General features: G+C 39.2%; 1 protein-coding gene across 8 annotated transcripts in view; it reads right to left on the reverse strand.

Moving 5' to 3' along the window:
* Positions 1 to 20,395, reverse strand: part of TRAPPC9 (trafficking protein particle complex subunit 9) — a 449,867-nt gene that overhangs the window by 422,536 nt on the left and 6,936 nt on the right. For 7 of the 8 annotated variants that reach the window (XM_074557497.1, XM_074557522.1, XM_074557506.1 and 4 more), the window contains 7 exons: positions 15,668 to 15,813; positions 15,193 to 15,321; positions 11,376 to 11,402; positions 10,077 to 10,198; positions 8,288 to 8,413; positions 3,187 to 3,403; positions 919 to 1,062 (listed from right to left, as the gene is read on the reverse strand). In XM_074557497.1, the coding sequence (XP_074413598.1) occupies positions 919 to 1,062; positions 3,187 to 3,403; positions 8,288 to 8,413; positions 10,077 to 10,198; positions 11,376 to 11,402; positions 15,193 to 15,321; positions 15,668 to 15,813 (911 nt within the window). The remainder of the gene's footprint in view (positions 1 to 918; positions 1,063 to 3,186; positions 3,404 to 8,287; positions 8,414 to 10,076; positions 10,199 to 11,375; positions 11,403 to 15,192; positions 15,322 to 15,667; positions 15,814 to 20,395) is intronic. The other variant, XM_074557536.1, reaches the window with a different exon arrangement.

Raw genomic sequence — 20,395 nt, forward strand, 5'->3', positions numbered from 1 at the left:
AAAGCTCCACTGTAAGTCCTGGAAAATCCAAGGACCTTTTGACAGCAAATAAGATCTACAGGCAGAAAGCAAATTTATTCCAGTTTATCAGTTCCTCTCCTTGCTCCAGCACTGATTTGAGCCACTAAACAGAGGGAATAAAGCAGGCAAATACCTAAAATTTGCCAACAAAGTTCTTTGCTGCAGGAGTCACTAAGGGGAGACATTTGGCCTCAACAGAAGGAGAAAAGGAAAAAAAAAAAAACCCTATACATTTTACTTCCATCCTCTTATTGTAAACAAAGGAGTAACTGGAAAAAATTATTTTTTGCCCAGCTCACTGAGAAGCAAAACCAAATTTTAATATCCTTTAGCACTCATTAAGATCATTGATCTCATTAAGCTGGGTGATAAATAAGTCACTATGGAATATTTTTCCTAAGAAACATAATAGAAAATAATAGTTGTCACTTTTGGCTTTTTTGGGTGATTCTGTAAATGTTACATGGTTCCATCCCACAGAAGGGTTCTCACACACATCATTCCCATTGCTGAAAATCATCCACTCATTCATTGTATTGCCAACCTTTGACAAATCAAATCCTGTTAAAATATATTGCTGAATTTAAAAAAATAAATAAATAAACTGCAGAATGTAGAGGAACTTAAGGCCACTGTCCCAGTTCAACACTGCTTAACTCAGGTCCATCACATTCAGCTTCCAAAAGTTAGAAACACAGAATGATTTGGGTTGGAAAGGACCTTAAAGATCATCTAATTTCAACTCTGTTGACTGACTACCATCAACAACCCACTCAGGCATACACAGAACTCCCCAGCTTCCCTGCTCTCCAAATTATTTGTATTTCAAAATAGAGTCACAGTATTTGATTATGGATCAGAAGAAAGTACAAATCTCTGCTTCCTTAGAAGTCCTACCTTGGTCAGAAAGGAAATCCAGCATGGTCTGGAGCAGGAAGGAGAGGTGCCTGACACACAGGGCAGGGTTGCCCATCCTCCTGGAGGCGTAGACCAGCTCATGGAGCAGGCGCATCTGCACTGCAGCCCATCCCCTGTGAGTTCCTGGGCAAAATGCAGGCAACACATCACCATCAATCATTCTATTTACTGTATTGTAAACTTGGAAATCATCACTAACACCTTGGTTTTGGCTTTCTTCACATGCTAAGCAGTAATTTTATGGCACTCATACCAATCACCCAATGGTTGTTACAAAATCCAACCCTTGTACTCAACACAAAAAATAGGATTGTTGTCTTTACTTGAATATCTAAACATGAAATCAAGTTTTGTTTTATGTGCTTGTCTATGGACTAATAAATGTACAATTAAAATTTTGAAGATGAACTTAACACTTCCCAAGAACAAAAATGATGCACAAAACATATAAAGTTTTTTTTTAATTCTCTGGACAATGCCCATGAGATTTCATACAGAAATTGAAATCATAGAATCACAGAATGGTTTGGATTGGAAAGGACCTTAAAGATCATCTATTTCCAACTCCCTGCCATTGGCAGGGACACATTCCCCTAGACCCAGTGGCTTAAAGCCCCAACCATCCTGGCCTTGGACACTTCCAGGGATGGGGCAGCCACAACTTTTCTGGGAAACCTGTGCCAGGCCCTCACCACCCTCACAGTAAAGAATTTCTTCCTAATACCCAGTTTAAACCTCCTCTTCCAGTTTGAAGCCATTTCCCCTTGTCTTGTCACTCCATGCCCTTGTAAAGAAAAAAAACTACCCAGTAATTCTTAGCTCTCTTTAAAGATCAAGTAAGAGATTTTTTTTCTAAATGCTTTCCCAGGCAATAAAAGCAATAAAACTTTGGAACACAAGGCACATGTCCTGATTTTCAGCCTTTAAGTTTCAGGCTATGAATTACTTCATGTTTGTAGAGTATCTATGGGAAGAATAAATAGATGATCTTAACATAACCTTCCTTTCAGAACCATAATATGCAGCACTCTTCATGAAGCTTAACCTGCTTTTAGTAGTAAGCAACAGCAATAATTTTTAAATAACAGATATTTCGAGATGTTCAATACTTCATAAACTTCAACAGCCTTCCTTGTAATATCACCCATCAGCATTTGGCAAACTGTTTTAGGAATATTTACTGCAACCAAACCTTGAGAGTTTATATTTTGAGAGTCTCATTATTTTTCATGTGTGAAATGTCATTTCTATCTTAGAGTTTGCAGTGATCTTTCCATATGTCTCTAAAAGAGCCATTTCAGGGATAAAAAATGAGACAACTCACTTCAGTGCAACATGAAGGTAAGGTAAAAATGAAAGATAAATTCCAGTCATGTCTTTTCTTTGCTTTTTTATTTATAATTTCTTGCAGCACTTCTACAACTTCTTCTCCCAACACAGTCCTATCCCGGGTCACAGCATATTTTTCCCAGCACATTCCCTATTCCTAGATTCTTAGCATCTTTCCACTGAGTCCACTTGGCATTTGCTACCTCCTCTCACATATAATTTGACTGCCAAATCAGAACAGTTTTAAAAAACCCAACACCAACCATCCACAAATACAGCTCAGCCCATCTCTTTCTGCTCCTCTCCTGCAGCTACAGCATTCAGGGAATGGTCCCCAAAACTGCTGCTCTATAACACAATGCAAGGTGTTGGAAAGGTTTACTCAAAAGGAGCTGCCAAGCAGCAATTCAGCTGTCTCTGATCTCATTTGTGGGGAAATGTGACATATTTGACCCTATTAATTACATTATCTGTATCTATATACAAAAATATGTAAAAGGATTTTTAATCTTCTTTGTCAAACAGCTATAAAACCAAAAGAAATACAATTTCTGATGGAACACCTGAAGACACTTTAATTGAAAAAGTAATCCAGAATAATAGATGACCTTTTCATGTATGGAGAAGCATATTATCAAAACAAAGATAATCATGTTTTTTTGAAAAACATAAAAAACCAAGTTTTCATAAATAACCCATAATCACTTCCTGCAACCAGGGAACCACAGCAACACATTCAGCAGTGACTTGCAGAAATTTGAAATTACTGGAACAACACTAAGAGAAAGTGAAGGCACAGTGTTAAACAACTGCTTTATCTGCTGCCATTAGTTTTGGATTACCAAACAACTTAGGTCCAGGATGAAACCTCTCAAGGGAATTACTATGGAAAGCCAGCTAAGTGGCAATCCCACTGACCTTTGCTGAAGTCCTGAGGGTCCAGGGAGAGGCTGTAGCCAGGCAGGGTCTCCAGCAGCAGTTTGTAGCAGGCCCTCCAGCCGGGCTCGGGGATGCTGGGCGCCGCGCACTGCATGGCCGCGATGCGCTTGAAAAACGCCGATTTGCGGTGGAAGCCGATGCGCTCGTACAGCTCCGACAGGATGCTGTACCGCTGGATCTTCTCCTCTTCTGAGAGCTGCAGTTGGAAGGGAAGGGAGGAAAGGGATGGTTTTTAATCAGATTTCAAGTGCTGAGTTTTAAGAAACAAACAGGAGTAGCAGACATTGGCGCTGCAGAAGGGCAGGGATTTGCACATAGCCAGGCGTGACTGCTTCTGCAGCCAGGGAAAGTTAAGCTTGGTTCAACTGTTAGTAAAAACTGCAAAGATGAAGTTCTGCAGCTTCAACTTTATTTGTAAGTGGTACTAACAAGTAAACAGTCAAAACAGTCAGTAACAGCTAAACAGCTCCACTTTTTATGGAAGATACTTAACATGATATTGGTGTGAATGAAAGGAGTGCAAAAATATAGCACTTCCAAGATTTATTGATTCACTAAGATTTTCATCCTGTGAAGATTAAATCTAATCTTGAAATCTCAGGCTATGAAGGCAAGAAACTACTGTCTGGATTTTTATGTCTCTAATCTTGTAAACCACAAATTTTTCATTCCGTGAAACCGCACTGTGATTTATACACCGTGAGATTGAATCACAGAATCATAAAATGGTTTGGGTTGGAAGGGACCTTAAACATCATCTTGTTCCAACTGCCTGCTATGGGTAGGAATGTCTTTTTCTAAACCAGCTGGCTCCAAGCCTCATCCAACCTGGCCTTGAACACTCCCAGGGATGGGGCATCCACAGCTCCTCTGGCAAACCTGTGCCAGGGCCTCACCATGAGCAAGTTTTGGAGGGCAGCAGTGAGCTCAAGGGGAGCTTTTCCCAACAAGGTAAAAAATAATGTTAAAGTAGCAAAATGTCATGGAAAGACATAGATTTCTTCCCTGAGTCAAGTATTGGAACTGCCCAGGGACATGGTGGAGTCACCATGACTGAGGGGCTTTAAAAGAGGTGTAGCTGTGACACTTGGGGACATGGTTTAGTGTTGGGCTTGCCAGTGCTGAGTTAATGGTTGGTCTTGAGCTCTATTCCAACCTAAACAATTCCATGATACAGTTGCACACTGCCAACAAGTGAGGTGAAATTTAGTTAAAGTCCTGTTAGGCTTAAAGCTGAAACTTGATACGAAACTACCACCATGTGCTCCTTTAGCTTATCAGTGTATTGGCCTAAGTCCCAGGTAACTTAATTCCTTTTGCCTCTGGCCTGAATGATAATCTTGCTTTGGAGTCAGCCAGCCATGAAGAGACTGCCACAGAAACTGTGGATGATTCCTGCTCTGTGTCCCAGGAACCTGCAGGCAGAGCAATGCTGACACCTAGTGCACAGGACCTGGCACAATCCAAAGCAATAAAACGTACTTGAAATTACTCTAAAGCTGCCAACACGTTTTGTAAAGTGTTTCAAGTGACAAACTTCACCCAAAAATAGCCCTAAAGGACAGAAACAGCATTCATTCTTCAAAACTGGAAGTATCAATCAGTCTGCTTAACTTCAGGCACTCAAAGGCTTGGACAGTCAGAGGGAAGCTGCTCACCACACTGGCTGGGTTTTTTGAAGAAAGGATTAGGTCTTGTAAGCAGAGCTTCAAAATGTCTTTCAGCCACTCAAATCCTGATATAATTACAAAAAGCAGTCTGTTCTCAAAAGTCACTTCTAATTTTGGACACAGGGATATGAGACACATCAAAGAGGAGTTATCAGAGGGCACCACGACCTTATCTGACAGTTCAAATTTTTGTACTTCAGTATATGAAGAAACACACAGAGTAGCAAAGCATTTTAGAGAGTTTCAGACAATTTTTGAAGCTGAAATTCCTATTTTTTCAGAAATGACAACACAAGACAGTGACTGACACAAAAATACCACCCATCCCTAAGACCAAGCCCTGTATATCATGAGTTGTGAAAAAAGGTAATTGTACCAGGGTGAAAACTTTCAGAAACCAGTGCAGCTGGAAAAAAACCAAAATACACAAAAGGAAAACACTGAAAAAATTTGGAGAAGTTACTATAGTTCCCAAAAGCAGTCACTGAGAAAGAACACGAGGTATCATACTGAAGTCACCTATTTATGCCATTTTTAACAGGTTAGAGCAATGAAAAATATGGCAGCAAAGTTGAAAAGGGCACAAGCACATGATCAGGAAATAAAGAAAAAAAAAAGCTTAAAAAAAACCCTATCAAAAGCTATTCCTTAAATACAAATACCAACAATGTTCACTAAATTCTTTAAGATGATAAAAAAAGACAGGGCAATGCTATTTCAGCAGACAGGAGCCCTCACTAATAATTGGAATTACTATGCGACAGGCAGCAGATTCTCAGAAAGTTTTATTTTCATCATATCTAAGTTTTTACCATTGTTACATAGCTTGTTGCTTAATGGTTGTCCCCAAAGTTAATCAAGTATTTTCCTCAGCTGCAGAAAACCCTTTTTTCATCACCACAAAGACAGCAAAATTGCATTTTCCTAAGCACAAACAGTTATGTGTTACCATCCAGGAATTTAAAAGAAGAAAAAATGAGAAAAAACCCACCCAGATACTCCAAGTAATTAATTCTGGGAAGATTGCAGCAGGCATTCTGCAGGCCATTGGTGTAACACCTACAAACATCTTTCCTGACCTCACAAATTTATAAAAGCTTAATGCCTGTAACGTGGCTGCAGAACAGGCACCACCTGAAGCACAGCATTATTTCCACCTGGTTAATTTTTATTTGACTGCTCTACCAGACAAAGCTACAACTGCACCTGGAAAGGCTGCAGGTCACTCTCCAGGTAATAGAGTTTTTCCTCAGGTTTGTTTCAAGCCAGGCTTTCAAAGAATGCAGCTTTTTATTTGTTTTTTAATTATTCCTTACTGCATTAAAATTTTATAATCTCACTTTCTCTGTAATTATATTTTACAATTTATTCCTCATAACTGGATGCAAAGTTAAGTCTTATTACCCTGCAGCTCATCAGAAAATACCAATTACATGATATTACTAGACTGAGTATGAAATTAAATTTATGGATAGGAACAAGTCGTACACTTTAACCTGTGAGGTGTTTTCTGCTGCAGAATATTGGTTGTGCTGATGTTCTATTTACCTACAGATGAAAAGCACTGTCCTACAGTTTATTCCTTCAGCTATCCCAGGATGATTCCTCCTCGTGAGTTAGTCCAAATTATAAATACAACTCTTATTTGTTTACATGCTTCATACATTAAATCTCAAAAAGCTGTACATACAATTCCCAGCCATACCTGTCTTTAAGGAAAACACATTTCCCAGCCCTGGAAGGATTATCCTACATTATTTCACAAGATAGTGCCAACACAATCTCTGCTCCCAGCCCTGCAGAGATCCCAGACTGAGCTGGTTTGGGCTGGACTGGCTGCAGGTTCACTGCTTAGATCAGGGTCTGGTTTTCATGTTGCCAAGTTTGTGTTTGTGTATTATTAGGCAATTCATATCAATTATTGAAGTGGCAAGTACTTTGTCATTCACTTGGTGCTGGAGGTTCCAAAAATCCTTTTGGTTCTTTCTCTCATGGAATTTTGTCCCATCTGTTGGTAAGAGACAACAAGGACCAGTACTTAACGATGACCAAAAAAATAGCCAAGGTGGGGAAGGGTGCAGCTGGCTCCTCTCTCACCTGGGGGTTTTCTTTTTGGGAAGGGCAAAAATACCAAAGAGATTTTGGCCAGGGGGTGAGGGTACACACACCAGTGAAGAACTGTGATTCCTTTTCCCAGGTCCTTGCCTGTAAGCCCCAGATTTTCAGAGTTATTTGGAGAGAAGAGGGTCACATTTTCTATTCCAAGAGAGCTTCCTGCCCTCCTTGTCAGACACCTGTTCTTCAGACCAACACACTGGGTCTTAGAGGTTTCCTCTGATAAGAAGCGAAAGTTGCAATATCAGTGGTGTCAGGGAGAACTGGGTATTCTCTTAGTGCCACTAATTGCTTCCAGAAAAAGAAACAACAATAATGTTGGAGTTTGCAGGCAACAAGAATAACAGCTCCAGAACAAGAGGATGGATGAACAACAAAGAACTGCCAGCAAAAAAACAGGTTACAGAATTAAAGAGAGGGCCTTTAGCACTACAAGGATTGTGGCAATTAAGGCACACTCTAACAAGACTGATGATTTTTATGACAGCTTATCAATTAATTATTGTCTCATTAATGCTTTGTTAGAAAATTTATTCCAGAGAAAGGATTCTTAGCAAATGAAAGAAAGTATTCTACCTCCCTCATAAATCTGCTGTCCCTGTCTGGGCCTAATAAGGTCAATGGTGTGGATTTAAACTGCTCATCTTACCAAGATGTAATGAGAAAAAACCAAAAACCATTAGGAAACCTAACAGCTTTTTATTAATCCTTTCTCTCTGTGAGCAGTGACACCAAGCTTGAGACACTGCTCAAGTGTTAATGTTGTTTTTGTGGTGATACTGAGCACTTTCCACACAGCTCCAAACACTGATTTCCCCCCTGAATTACTTTCTGATTTGGCTTAATTAAGACTTTGCACTACACAACAAAAATTCAGTTGATTAAGAACACTAATCAGACCCTTCAGCTCACTCTGCAACAGGCCATTCCTGATTTGCTCAGTTCCATTGAATGAGATGCAATCAAGAAAATTTTAAAAATCCACTGCAGAGCAGTCCCAGGCAGCTGTTTTTCCCTAGTACAGCATCACAAGAGAACAACAATGGGATTTTTTTTTTACCTTCACAAGGGAGAAGAAGCAACAGAGTTTAATCTCAAACTAAGTCCTCATGTTTTTAGATGAACTCTCAATACGTTGTAACCCAGACTCACAGATGTGAAAATCCCCAGAATACAAGCTTTTGTCAGAAGAAAGGCAATGGTACAGAAAATAAACTGGAGTGCCCTGAATCTAAGTAACTTTCAGGAGATTCTGTCAATTGACAAGAGAAGAAAACCTGGACTTTGCAACTGACCTGCCGAAGGTTGATGTAAACTGCGTTCTGCAGAAACTCCGAGGCTTCCATGCTCCTCTTCTGCATTGCCAGGACTCTCACAGCCTTCACACAAGCTTCCAGCTCAATCACCCCAGCATTCTTGTACTTGGAGAGCAAGAAAATTAAAATAATATTGAAGTATTGCACCTGTTAGATTTTATGAGCATTTCTGCTCAGCACATAAATCAGCTGTCACATCCTCCAAAGCCAGCAATTCCTTAGTGCTAATGACTGCACTGTTCAATTATCAACATGTGCCCAAGTGAAAGTTAAGGTGTCATCTAAAATATTATTGTGCAAAACAGCTGCTTTCAGCCTCCTCACTCACTGCTCTCATTTTGAGAGTTCAGGTGAGGAGAAAAGCTGGGAATATTGGAATAATTTGGGGTAACCTCATATAAATGGTTGGCTGTGGGTGCTGTGGCTGCAAACAAATTCTACCTTTACAATGCAAATATTTTTATTGCTGCATCCATTTTCTCTTTAGTTAAAACAATATTCCTGATGAGAGAATTAGAAACCAATCTGACTGTTCTAATATTTGTTTGCAAAACATTTGCTGTAAATGACTGTTTGGTGATTTAGCTTGCTTAAGGAAGCTAAGGAGACAATGCAGATGTGCATTGAACTGTTGGTGCTCAGATAACAAACAGGCAATTTTGATCTGGTGATTTCCTCAAACAACATTGATACTGGGCATTTGATTTTGCCCACCTTCTGCTGAAGCTGAGCTCTCTTCAGGTATTTATATTTTAAAACCAATAGGGGAAAGGAAGCTCAATAACAAAATGCAGGAGTTACAGCAGCAAAGCTGTCACATATTCCTCTCTTGTCATTTATATTAGCAAAAACAAATCAGTGGAGATTGAATCTATTTTAGAAGGTGCTACAAAAGTTTTTCCAGCTGAGTGAGAACATAAAAACCATCCAGAAAAGTGCTGCTTCCTCAGCATTAGAGCAAGGAGCTACTCTGTAGGTCTGGAACAGGCAGGAGGTAACTGTGCTTGTCTTGCAGGGTTATAAATCAGTCCTGACACAAATGTCTTTGTTATTTCAAGTGAAGCTGCAGTGAAGCACAGTTATTACTTGCTGAGAGCACAGTGCATATTATAAATAATCAAAATATAAATATCCTGCCTTAAGCCCAACTAAGTCCAATAATTTTATACTCCTAGAGACATCACACCCTTTCAAGATGAGCAATGTACCCTTAAGGTAACATTAAAAAGCTGAATGCATCCTTGACAGTTATTGTTTTACTGATGGATTCTAATTTATCTGACACTGTGCGCAGAATTATCACCTTTCATTGCTCCTGATCATAAATTAACTCATGCACACAACTGAAATTGTTTCACTTGGAGAGTCTCCCTTCAACATGGACATGAAAATGCCAGTAATAAATATTTATAAGCTTGGTCTAAAGATACATTATCAAACAAGAAAAATACCTGAAATTAAAAAGTGATTAAATAACTCCCCTGCAATACAATCAAACTTCTCTTTAGTGTTGATGTGGACGCTGAGCCACTATTTTCACAGTAAAAAACAATTCTTTTTCTTTTCTTATTATGACTGCAGACATTAAGTTCCTTTTCCATCTCAGGCTCTGAGCATTTGCACAAAAACCTAAAAAGTGCTCCAGCAGAGCTGGAAGCTGTTTTACAAACCTCACTGCCATGCTTTAAAAGATCCCCCAAAACCAAAGCCTCAGCAGTTCATGATGGAAAAGAACTTCAAGTGTTCATTTATAAATAACCAGGATTACCTTGCCATAATAAGAAATGGCTTCTTTATATTTTTCTATGATGTCTTCAGGACTCAGGCAGTTCTTGGCACGTCCTATCTCAGCACTGGTATCTGCATTGATCCCGTTGGAAGTCAGAGCACCTGGAACAGATCAGGGTCAGAAATGAGCACGGGAACTCTTGGCAAGTGCTAAATATCTAAAAAGCAAGCTAGGGTATGCTGTAGGTTTGACACAGAATACACAGGGTACACTTGCCCTACCTAGAAAGAAAGGAAATAATCTTTCACTTTGTAAAAAATAAAATATATTCAGGATTGTTTGCCTTTATCTGAATGTTTAGACTATGAATAAAATATAGATTGCTAGAATTATTTTATGGCCACATCTGAACAGCCAGTTTTAATCTTTGAACTATTCCTTCTACTTTAAAACTGTGTTTCTAAAGCACAGCTTAGGGAAAAAAAAGGCTCAGACAAAACAATAAGAAAATGGTTTTCTTATATAAGAAAGAAGGCAAGAGACAGAAAGGGTCCATATAAGGGATAAGAATTTGAAATAGAAGCCAAGGAAATCTGGGGTATTAGAAAGAACATGAAAATTCTATTTTTAGAATTTGATTTTATTGGAGTTAACATCATAAAAGTGGAAACATATCAAAGGCTTGGCAAGGCTCAATACCTTCTTACATATTATTTAATCTGCAGCATTATACTGTAATTTATTTAGGATTATACACTAATTGATTTCTCCAAGAGGTTTTTCTGCAAAAATGGCAAAAAATCTCTGTGTTTCAGAGCTGGCCCTAACTGTCAATAGACAGTTAAAAACTATTGTGAAAGGTATTTCTGAATTTACTCAGGGAGCAGAAAGAATGTTTCTTTACATACTTAAGTGCTAAGGCAACGTTTTTAATATGTTTATTAACCTTAATGAATCAGACCAAGCACATCTGGAGATTAAGATTATTTTTATGGAAGTGAAAGATGTTTTTTCATGATGACTGAGGGAGCACCATGACTCTAAAGAATCACATATGATTATTCAGGTTGGTCACGTCAGAAATATTTCAAAATCTTCACTACTCATGGAAAGAAATCTTGTTGATTAGAATTAGTTGAGACACAATCACAGAATTACAGCATTTACTTTGTGCCAGTTACCCTTCAGTCTCTATAATTTCTCAAGATTTATAGCCAAAAACTGAAGCATCAGGGATCACTGCTAGTTTTGGCAAGTGGCAATAACCATATATACAATTGCAAAACACATCAAGTAATACAAGAAAATATTTTGGAAACATGCAGGAAAATAATGTACCTGGATCAATGAGAACTTCTTGTGCCCCTAAAAGGAGGAACAAAAATGATTTTTTTCAGCCTTAAATAGAGCCAGCAAAGTAAGTTCTTATAATGTTTTATAACATCAGGCTTGAACAAAATCATCAGATTCATCAGGGTTATCACTGCTGTTGTAAAGGACTACCAGTTATAATTCAAGTAGTCCCCATATGTTAAATCTCATTTTGTTAATAAATAAATGTCAAAGTCTATAAATTTGCAATGAGTTTTAAGACATACTAAGAAGAATTTCAGAATTTTCAGTGTATAATTTAAAGCCATATCTTTTCCCCCTTATCTTTATTGTTTTGGTTAGCAAGTTTCCATTACAGTCCACTTAGTATTAATGCCAGGACCTACAGTACTTAAATCTTCTTGTGGAAGCTCATTTAATCTGCACAATACTCTAGAATAAAATTTCCAAGTAATTTTATCCCTTTTAATTGTCATTCATTTCTCCCCATCTAATTTTCTGAATAATTGAGTCATGTCAAGCCAATAAGCCAGACTGTCCATGTAAGAGTACTGCAGAGTTGGATTACCAGCATGGAACACCTTGTGGCCCTAAACTTTGGTTAAACATGGCAAAAACAATTATTTTATCAGCAAGAAAGACCCTCCCTTCAGTTGACTTGCTCAGATTGCAGACAAGTGAAGCAGAGATTTAGATCTAGATTCAAGTATACAACAACACTTCACTCAGGTGTCATAATTCTGCCTGGGGAAAAAGCAACAAAATCAAGATCTTAGAATTCCCAACAAATAAAATCCAGTGGAGAAATCCAGACCAGCCAGTGACCTAAGCATAAAGCAATCCAGATTCATCTTGTTTGACATTCAAATTCCACAAATGACAGAGCACATCCAGATTTCCTAGCCAAGAGCAACTGAGCAACTCAGGATCTTCCTTTACACTGAAGGCTGCACAGACACATTCAGGAATTCCAGGGGACACAGCCTAAACCTGTCCCCATGCAAAAAAAAGGGTTCAGATACCTGAGAAATCAAAGCACCCTTTTCACAGAAAAGTTTGGAAAGGGATCTTAAAAACCATCAAACTCCAACCCCCTGTCCATGGGCACCTTCACCAGAGCAGATGGCTCAAAAACCCAACCTGACCCTGAGCCCTTCCAGGGATGGGCAGCCACAGCACAAGCTCAGGTGTATTTTGGAGCTTTCTTTCCAAAGCTGTTTCAATATAAAGCAGACACCCCCATCTGCTGAGCAGGTCCTGTGCTGCAGCCTAAAAATGCCAAAGGATGGAAATCACAAGGGATTCCAGAGGAAGATGTTTCTCTTGGCTGGATCTGGGCAGGAAACTTCATCCTGTGAAGGCTGAAGTGCAGGCACAAGAAGAGGTGCAATTCCAGGTACAAGGGGGAGCACTAAAGGTAACTCCCACATCTACATTCCTCAAAATCAGTACAAATTTCAGTTCCAAGTGTGGCATTTCTTTGTGCAGCATTTGGAATCCCTTTTTTTCTGGATTTATCCCACAGAAAGATACAGCAGAATTTGTTCCCCAGACTGAGCTCTGTCCTCACGAAATCAATTCCAGTGAAAGAGACTGTAACCAAAGGTGCAGTTTGAAAGGATTTCAAATGAAAGGCACTGCAGAGTCAGGAATAGGTAAAAAATAGAAACTTTCAGAAAACTTTGTAGGAAAATGACATCACAGCAACAGCTGTTTGGCCAGAGGGAACTCAGCAGTTCACACCAAACACAGAGATCATAACTAGAGTTAGGGAGCAGTATCTAATGGGCCACAAAGTAATATTTTTGTCTGCAAAGGATGACAAAAAAAACCTGTAATCAGTTTTTCTTCATAGAAAAGTCCTTTGAAAAATCTTGTCATATGAACCTAAAACATTTTTAAAGTACAACTACACTAACAAGTTTACAAACTGGACTTTGAAATACAAGACAACTTAAATAGAAACCAGCAATAATACACCCAAAATTAATTCAATTATTCTGATAACTGTGACTTTTTATCTTCTTTAGTAACCAGGAGTTCCCATGACAAAAAGCAGATTGCAACATCTGATAAATATTCATTGAAAAGTAGATAAAGGTCATTAACCAGGTGAAATTGTAACAGCCAATGTAAAATGCATTCATAGATCATGGGACCAAATGCACAGATTTTAATGACTAGGTATTGTATAAAAATTAGTATTCTGTCCTGAAATAAGGTAATTTTACTATCACAATTATCTGATTTCAATACACACAGTTCATAATAAAGGTAATGCAAAGCAAGTGTTTACTAGATTGTGACTTATAAAAGAATAAAGATGAGTGGTTGCTTCTTTAGATGAAGGAATTAATTCTGACCACATTGCACGAGAGAACACACCAGCACTGAAACCCAGCTATGTTTCAGTGCTGAGTGAATGCATACACAGCAGCAGCTGTGCTGGGTTAGCCCACAGGCCTGTGTAGCTCCCATTAACCAATGTATTTCCATTTTCCTACCCCAGCCCAGCCTCTCCTGAAAGCCACAGAACCTTTCAGGAGCTGTAACACCACGGGACAAGTGTCAGGTTATGTGACAGGCTCATCTGCACAGCCACAGAGGGGTGGAGAGGACCAGTGACCATCAGCTGTGCCCCAACAACCAGATCAGAGCCACCAGAGCTGGGGGGTGAAGCCCAGAGCTGATCTGAGCTCTGGGGGGTGCAGCCCAGCTCAGTTACCCCAGAGCTCTCTGGATCCCTTAGAGACAGACTGGGGGGTCACTGCTACAGGGATATGGGGCTCCCTGGAGGGAAAGAACATCCTGGGATTGTACAAAATTCCTTCTGGGGTGCAGGGGATGAGCCAAAGACAAGCACAAGGAGGGACTGAGGCAGTTTAGGGACCAAGCATGGAAAAGCAGAGGGGAGTGAATGTGTGTGTGCTGGTCTAAGCACCAACAGCTGCAATGGGCTCTGCCCTCAGCCTTGGGGGTTGAGGTGCCAGCCCCTGGTGCAGAGCAGTGCCAGCTCCTGGACAGACTGAGGCTGTGTCTGTGCTCCCTGTGTGTTCCCCAGGCCTGCTGGGAATTCCTGCTCAGCCTCCTGTCTGCCTGGACCTGGGGCCATGGAGCTGCAGCAGCCTTGCCTCTCACACAGAGACACCAGATTGGCACCTCTGAATGCCAAGGAGTTCCATGGCACACCTGCAGGCTGGGTAACGAGTAACTCCTTTCATCTGCTTCTCCATCTGCTAAGCTCTGTTTGATGTCCTCCAGTTCTTCTCTTGAAACAAACACTGAACCTGTGATCCCCACCCATCCTTTTCCACAATGTTCACTGCATTACAGATTGTTCTCATATTTCTTCTCAGCCATCTCATTTGCAGTCCAAGAGTTTTGAAAAAGTATACTAAATCTTAAAAATTACATTGGTTTATTGGCATTTCATTTTAAAAAATCTATTTGTTACTCATTGACTTTAGAGTAGCAAAAAAACTCTGATAAAAATGTTCCCAACTTAATTCTTTTTAATACATGCAGCCCTGCCAGATCCTATTTTATGAAAACTGTCTGCCTCTCCTCCAGCAAAATTCAAACTAACACAGACACTACTAACAATCAGGTGAAGAAATCAAAAACTTTGCAATTCTTGCAAAGCATATGTGTTGACATTAACACCAAAACAGAAAAATAATTGCAAAAATCTAAAAAAAAAAATTCTTCCCCAAACCTCCCTCCTCTGATTAATGCTGTCATCTGTATAACTTTATAGTCAGGATGTAGGAAGAAGTTTTCAGATGTAGTGGCAAACAGAATGAACCAGAAATGCCATCCTTACCTGGCCTGTGCCTGTTGCCTGCCTCAGCAGACAGAGAACCTCCTTGGGCCCTGCGAGAGCCAACTTTACCCCCAGTGCCCCCCGGGTAGTGATAGATGACAGATGCTGAGCACAGCCCCTCCAGGGCAGCTGCAGAGAAAAGCAAAAAAAGCCAAAGGGTTAGTAGAGAAATTTGCAGGAAGTGAAGCATCCTGTGGTAAAGTCCATTTACACAAACAAAATGAAAAAAAGTGTCTTATGTATCTTACTTTTTTAGAAAAAAAGTATCTCATGTAGCATAGTTTCTATTTTAACATTATGTTATAACCTAAAACTATATTTAACACATTACTTAAGAAACTTAACACAGCATAACTCTCTAACATAACTCAAACCGTATTCACTTTAATATTTGCGAAAAGCCAAAATAAAATATATATTTACATAAAATCCACATTTTCACACTTGGCATTACAAGTGCCGCACGCAGTCGTACCTCCAAGCCAGAGGAAGTCGTTGACAGAGCGCAGCAGCTCCACTGCCATGTGGTAGTGCACCAGGGAATCCTGCAGCATGCCCGCCTGCAGGCACAGATCCCCCACGTGCTTCCGCATGCGGCCCTGGCAGCGCTTCTTGTAGTGTCTGCAACAGACAGGAGCCGCTCAGCAATCTGCTCTGGGCTGACAAGCACCTCAAGTCAATTGCTTCCCTCCTTCATAGCAGATCAACGTGGATTTACTCTCTGCTTCTAAGCAAATATGAATGCTAACTAATGTCATGTGCAGAAGGAGCAACAATTTGAGGATATATTGGAAAAAGCAATGTATTACATGTTTGGGGTACACAGCTAGAGAGTCACATGCCCTGAAAATCTCCAAAGCAAGGTTCCTGCAGACTACAGTGAGTATTTGGTTCCCTGTCCACAGCTGATATGCTGCTTTTTTTCTCATTGTTAAGCAGGGTGGTCTCTTGTTCTGCCTTTTTCTTTTCCCTCAGCAAGGGATGGATTGTTCCTGTGCTTCCAGGAAGCTGTTCTTGAATAAATCCCACAACTCCAGGGATGCTTCCCATGGAATCCCTCACATTTTGGCTCTGAGCATATTAAAGGTGATCTTTCCCAAATCCTGCTCTGGGCCTCTGCCTCCTCTGCTGGTACCCTCCCCACACACCGCCCAAAGGTATCGGGGGACAAAACCCCCCCAGACCCCACAAACCTCCCCCTGCTCCCAGCCCCTTCTTTTAAAGGGATGATGAGTGAAAAAGCACCATCACTTCAGGCAACAGCTGACAGAGTTTCTCCTCCTACTCTTTTTCTACATGTTAAAATAAATGGTGATGTTCTTCCCAAATGAACAAAATCTACTGAATATATTCAACAGACACCTTGGTACAGCTGAACAGGCAACTTGGGCATGAATCTGTGTGACAAAGGCACTAATGCTACTGTTTTGTTTGGGTTTTTAGTACATTTTAGCTAAAGAAAAGTTTAAAAAGTAACAGATGCAAAGTAAGACTGGATTCAGAGAACACCTCATGGTTTAAGAGACAGTTCAGAACTCTGCTCTCCCAAATCCATGAACAATCCTCCTGCTATCCCTCCTGCAAAAGTATTCCCTGGCCAGAATGTTCTTGCACTATAATTATAAACTTGTTTCATGAGGAAGAAATTTAAATGTCAATTGAGATATTTTATTAATTTATTTATGTTATTTTCAATAGTATATCCTGTTGTTCTAACAGTGTCTTCTGCCTTCTAAGTACATCCAGAGAGGTATGAAAGTTTACTTTGCAAACATCACATCATGAGGAAAAATAGACTCTTCTTTCTTTGGATAGTTTAAACTAAAATAAAAGTCTATCAAAAATGAAAATTTAATTAGAAGAATTGCTGCAGATGCCATTCTTTACTGTACACATGAAATCCAAAGAAAATAAAATAAAAATACAGTAAATAAAAATAAAGTAAAAATACAAAGAACCATCCTGGATTTACACAGTTGTAAACTCTGAGCTTTTAGATGTAGTGATATATTTTCAATTTAATTAATTTAACTTAAATTAAGTTGAACAGATTGCCCAGAGAAGCTGTGGATGCCCCATCCCTGAAGTGTTCCAGGCCAGCTTGGATGGGGCTTGGAGCAACCTGGAATAATGGAAGTGTCCCTGCCCATGGCAGAGGGGCTGGAAGGAGATGATCTTTAAGCTTTGTTCCAGCCCAAACCAGTGATTTTTTAAAATGGTACCAAGACTATTTGAACTTAACAACTTTAAACAAAAAAGTAACCCAAAAAACCCCTAAGGTAACACCCCCACTCCAGATGCTGAACTCTTATTCCCTGGAGTGAGACCAGAATATAAGAAGAATGCCAAAGTTATGGAATAAAACCAGTTTGGGGCAGTGGGGTTTTTTTTTTTTCAAGAGATGAACTGAAATGTCACTGAAACCATCTCCATAACACATCTGAACCAACTGTGCTCATGAGGCCTGTAATGGAGAAATGCCAAAAGGAGAAGAGGCACAGAACATATGAAATGTAAGGGGAGGAATAAGGACATTCATTTATTTCCTTTAGATTTGAAGGCACAAGGGCCAGGAGGAATGGCAAGAACCCAAACAATTCCATGGCACTGGTTTATTTGCCTTCAAGGCTGTCAGTTTGGCTTGGGTAGTTCACACCACAGAGCCACATCTCTTCAGCCACCAAATAATGTCTCATTCCCTGCAGCTGGTTTGGAAAAAGGAGATGAAGAGAAAGGAACTGATTTATATGGACAGGTGACAGAAATTGAAAAAGAGAAGATATATAGAAGTACAGACAGTAGCCTTATAAAAACTGAAGAGAGAAGCTATCAGAACCAGTGTTATTGTCTACAAAAAAATATAAAAAAGGAAATAATAAAAGGAGACAAGCAATAGGTCTCCTATTGCTTCTCTCCATCTAAAAAGTTACAAATAATTCCTATATAAATGTTTGCCCTTTTCTGATCTAGCACACCATATTCACAATTGATGTGAAGGTGTTGACATTAAATGAAGCTCAATACAACTGTTGTTCTTCATCTTTCAGATGTGTCAGGAATTGAAATATTTGTCTTTTATTTTTCAACAAGTAAGTATTTTATAGATATTTTAAGAACAAAAATGCAAGAAAATTCAATGTGAAAACTAAAGCTGCTCTGTATGAACTGTGGAAAAGCACCAAATCTTACCAAGATTTCAGTCTGAGCTTTGAGTTATAGAAAAATAACTCCATCAAAAAGCCCATTTGTAATCTGGAATCAGCATTGCACAGGAGAGTTTAAATTGGTTATAAATCAGATTTTCCTACTCTCTGCACTCCAGAATGAAAATAACATTGTAAATGTTAAATTGTTTTAACTTTTTTTGGTTTTTTACAGCAGTGGTGGAACTGGGGAATCACTGTTTCCTTACCCAGCTCTAATTCCTCTCAAACTTGCCACTACTTCCAACTCCATCCCTGCACTTTCAAGCAATCTTTATGTTTAGGAATAAATTAAAGTTTTTATTCTCTCAAAACTGTACTTTAAAGCTTTCTTCCAGATTCTCCAGCTAGCAGATGATTGAGTTCATAAATATGAGTCATACAGCAAAGGAAATAGATGATGCCTGGCTCCTAATCAGGACCTGATACCAGAACAGTTTTGATCACACAGCCTCAGCACCTAATTCTGCTGCTGATTTATGCCCAGTCAATACATCTGAAGTTTGAAGGCATTTATTCACCCAGACATCAATAAATATTGCTGAAAAACCACTCTTCTTTGAGAAACTCTCCTTTATTTATAGAAAACCAGATAATTTATTCCTGGTGATGAAGAAATTTACTATCAATTATTCAAAAACTGAATTATTTTTAGGCTCTTCAAGGTATTGCCAAGACAGGATTCATCTCCAGTCCCTGCAAGTCACTGCCATCCTCTTGGAAAATATTTTCTCACTAATTATGGAGTAAGTTTGTACCAAACAAATGTATAAACTGTCTTAATTAGGCAGTCACAATTAATACAGTGAATTCAATTACTTCAAGTATGTCCAAAAAGACAAAAGGCAAAGACTGTATGGAAACAAAACCCACCCTCCACAGCCAGCAAAACTTAATTCACTTCACATTTGGGAAGCCTCTTTTTAAAAAAATCCACTATCTACAACATCAGGCCCTAAAAATCATGTCCAAGGGACTCATTGTTCCTTCTGTGCATCCTGAGGTGCAAATTTAATGGGAAAAATGTCCTATTGAATGTATATTCATATATATATATATATATATATATATATATATATATATATATATATATATATATATATATCAGCATTAAGTGATTGCTTATTTTAATACTGAGCTAGTTTTGCTTCACAGCTTTTACTGAAGAACCTGAAAGTGAGAAGCTTACAGATATCTTCTCTCTGAATTATTTTTTGTTAAAACTCTGTTAAAATATTTCAGCTCTCTCCTGCTTAATCCTAATCTATTTAGGGACAGGAAGCCCACATAAATTAACAATTACTTCCTCTAGGATAAGAGGACAACTTTTCTCTGGGCCAGTTCCTTCTGCCAAGAGCAGCTCCTATTAATTTCTCCTCTAGAATATCATTTACAACATGAAATTTCAAAGAAGTACCCAAAGTCTCTCCCTACAAACTCTCTCCTGAGTGTGATGCACTCAGAAACATCCCCAGGGAAGGCAGTGCCACCTCCTGCAGGGCCACCCATGGAAAGCTCCTTGGTGTCACCCACCCAAACTCCTCTTCTGACCTTCTCACCACACAGAAAAATCCCATTGACTGCAAAACTACTTCAAAATCTTATTTTCTGAAGTTAGTTGGGTTAATGCTCTACCAAACACATTCTTATATTCACAGGAATCACCACAATCATGACCAGTGACCACTGCTACCATTGCAAAGTGGGGATAATAAATCTGCTCCAGGAATTATGCAGAACTAATTGATTTCCATTTCTGCTTTCTTTGCTCTATAGGACATGTGCTTTATTCTTTCATCTCCAGCTCTTTTCTAGGATCCCAGGAGAATTTTATGGAAAATTTACAGTGTTATATTTTAAGACAGAATTTATTTTCACTACAAACCATCCAGAAACAAGTTTGATGGAATTTCTGGATCCTCCAAATTTGGCTCAATTTACAAACAAGAAACATGCAAAATCAATTCTCAAAAGTGTACTCATGCAAAATGCTCCAACAA

Source organism: Zonotrichia albicollis, chromosome 1, assembly GCF_047830755.1.
Source record: "Zonotrichia albicollis isolate bZonAlb1 chromosome 1, bZonAlb1.hap1, whole genome shotgun sequence".
In the NCBI taxonomy this organism is placed as follows: domain Eukaryota; kingdom Metazoa; phylum Chordata; class Aves; order Passeriformes; family Passerellidae; genus Zonotrichia; species Zonotrichia albicollis.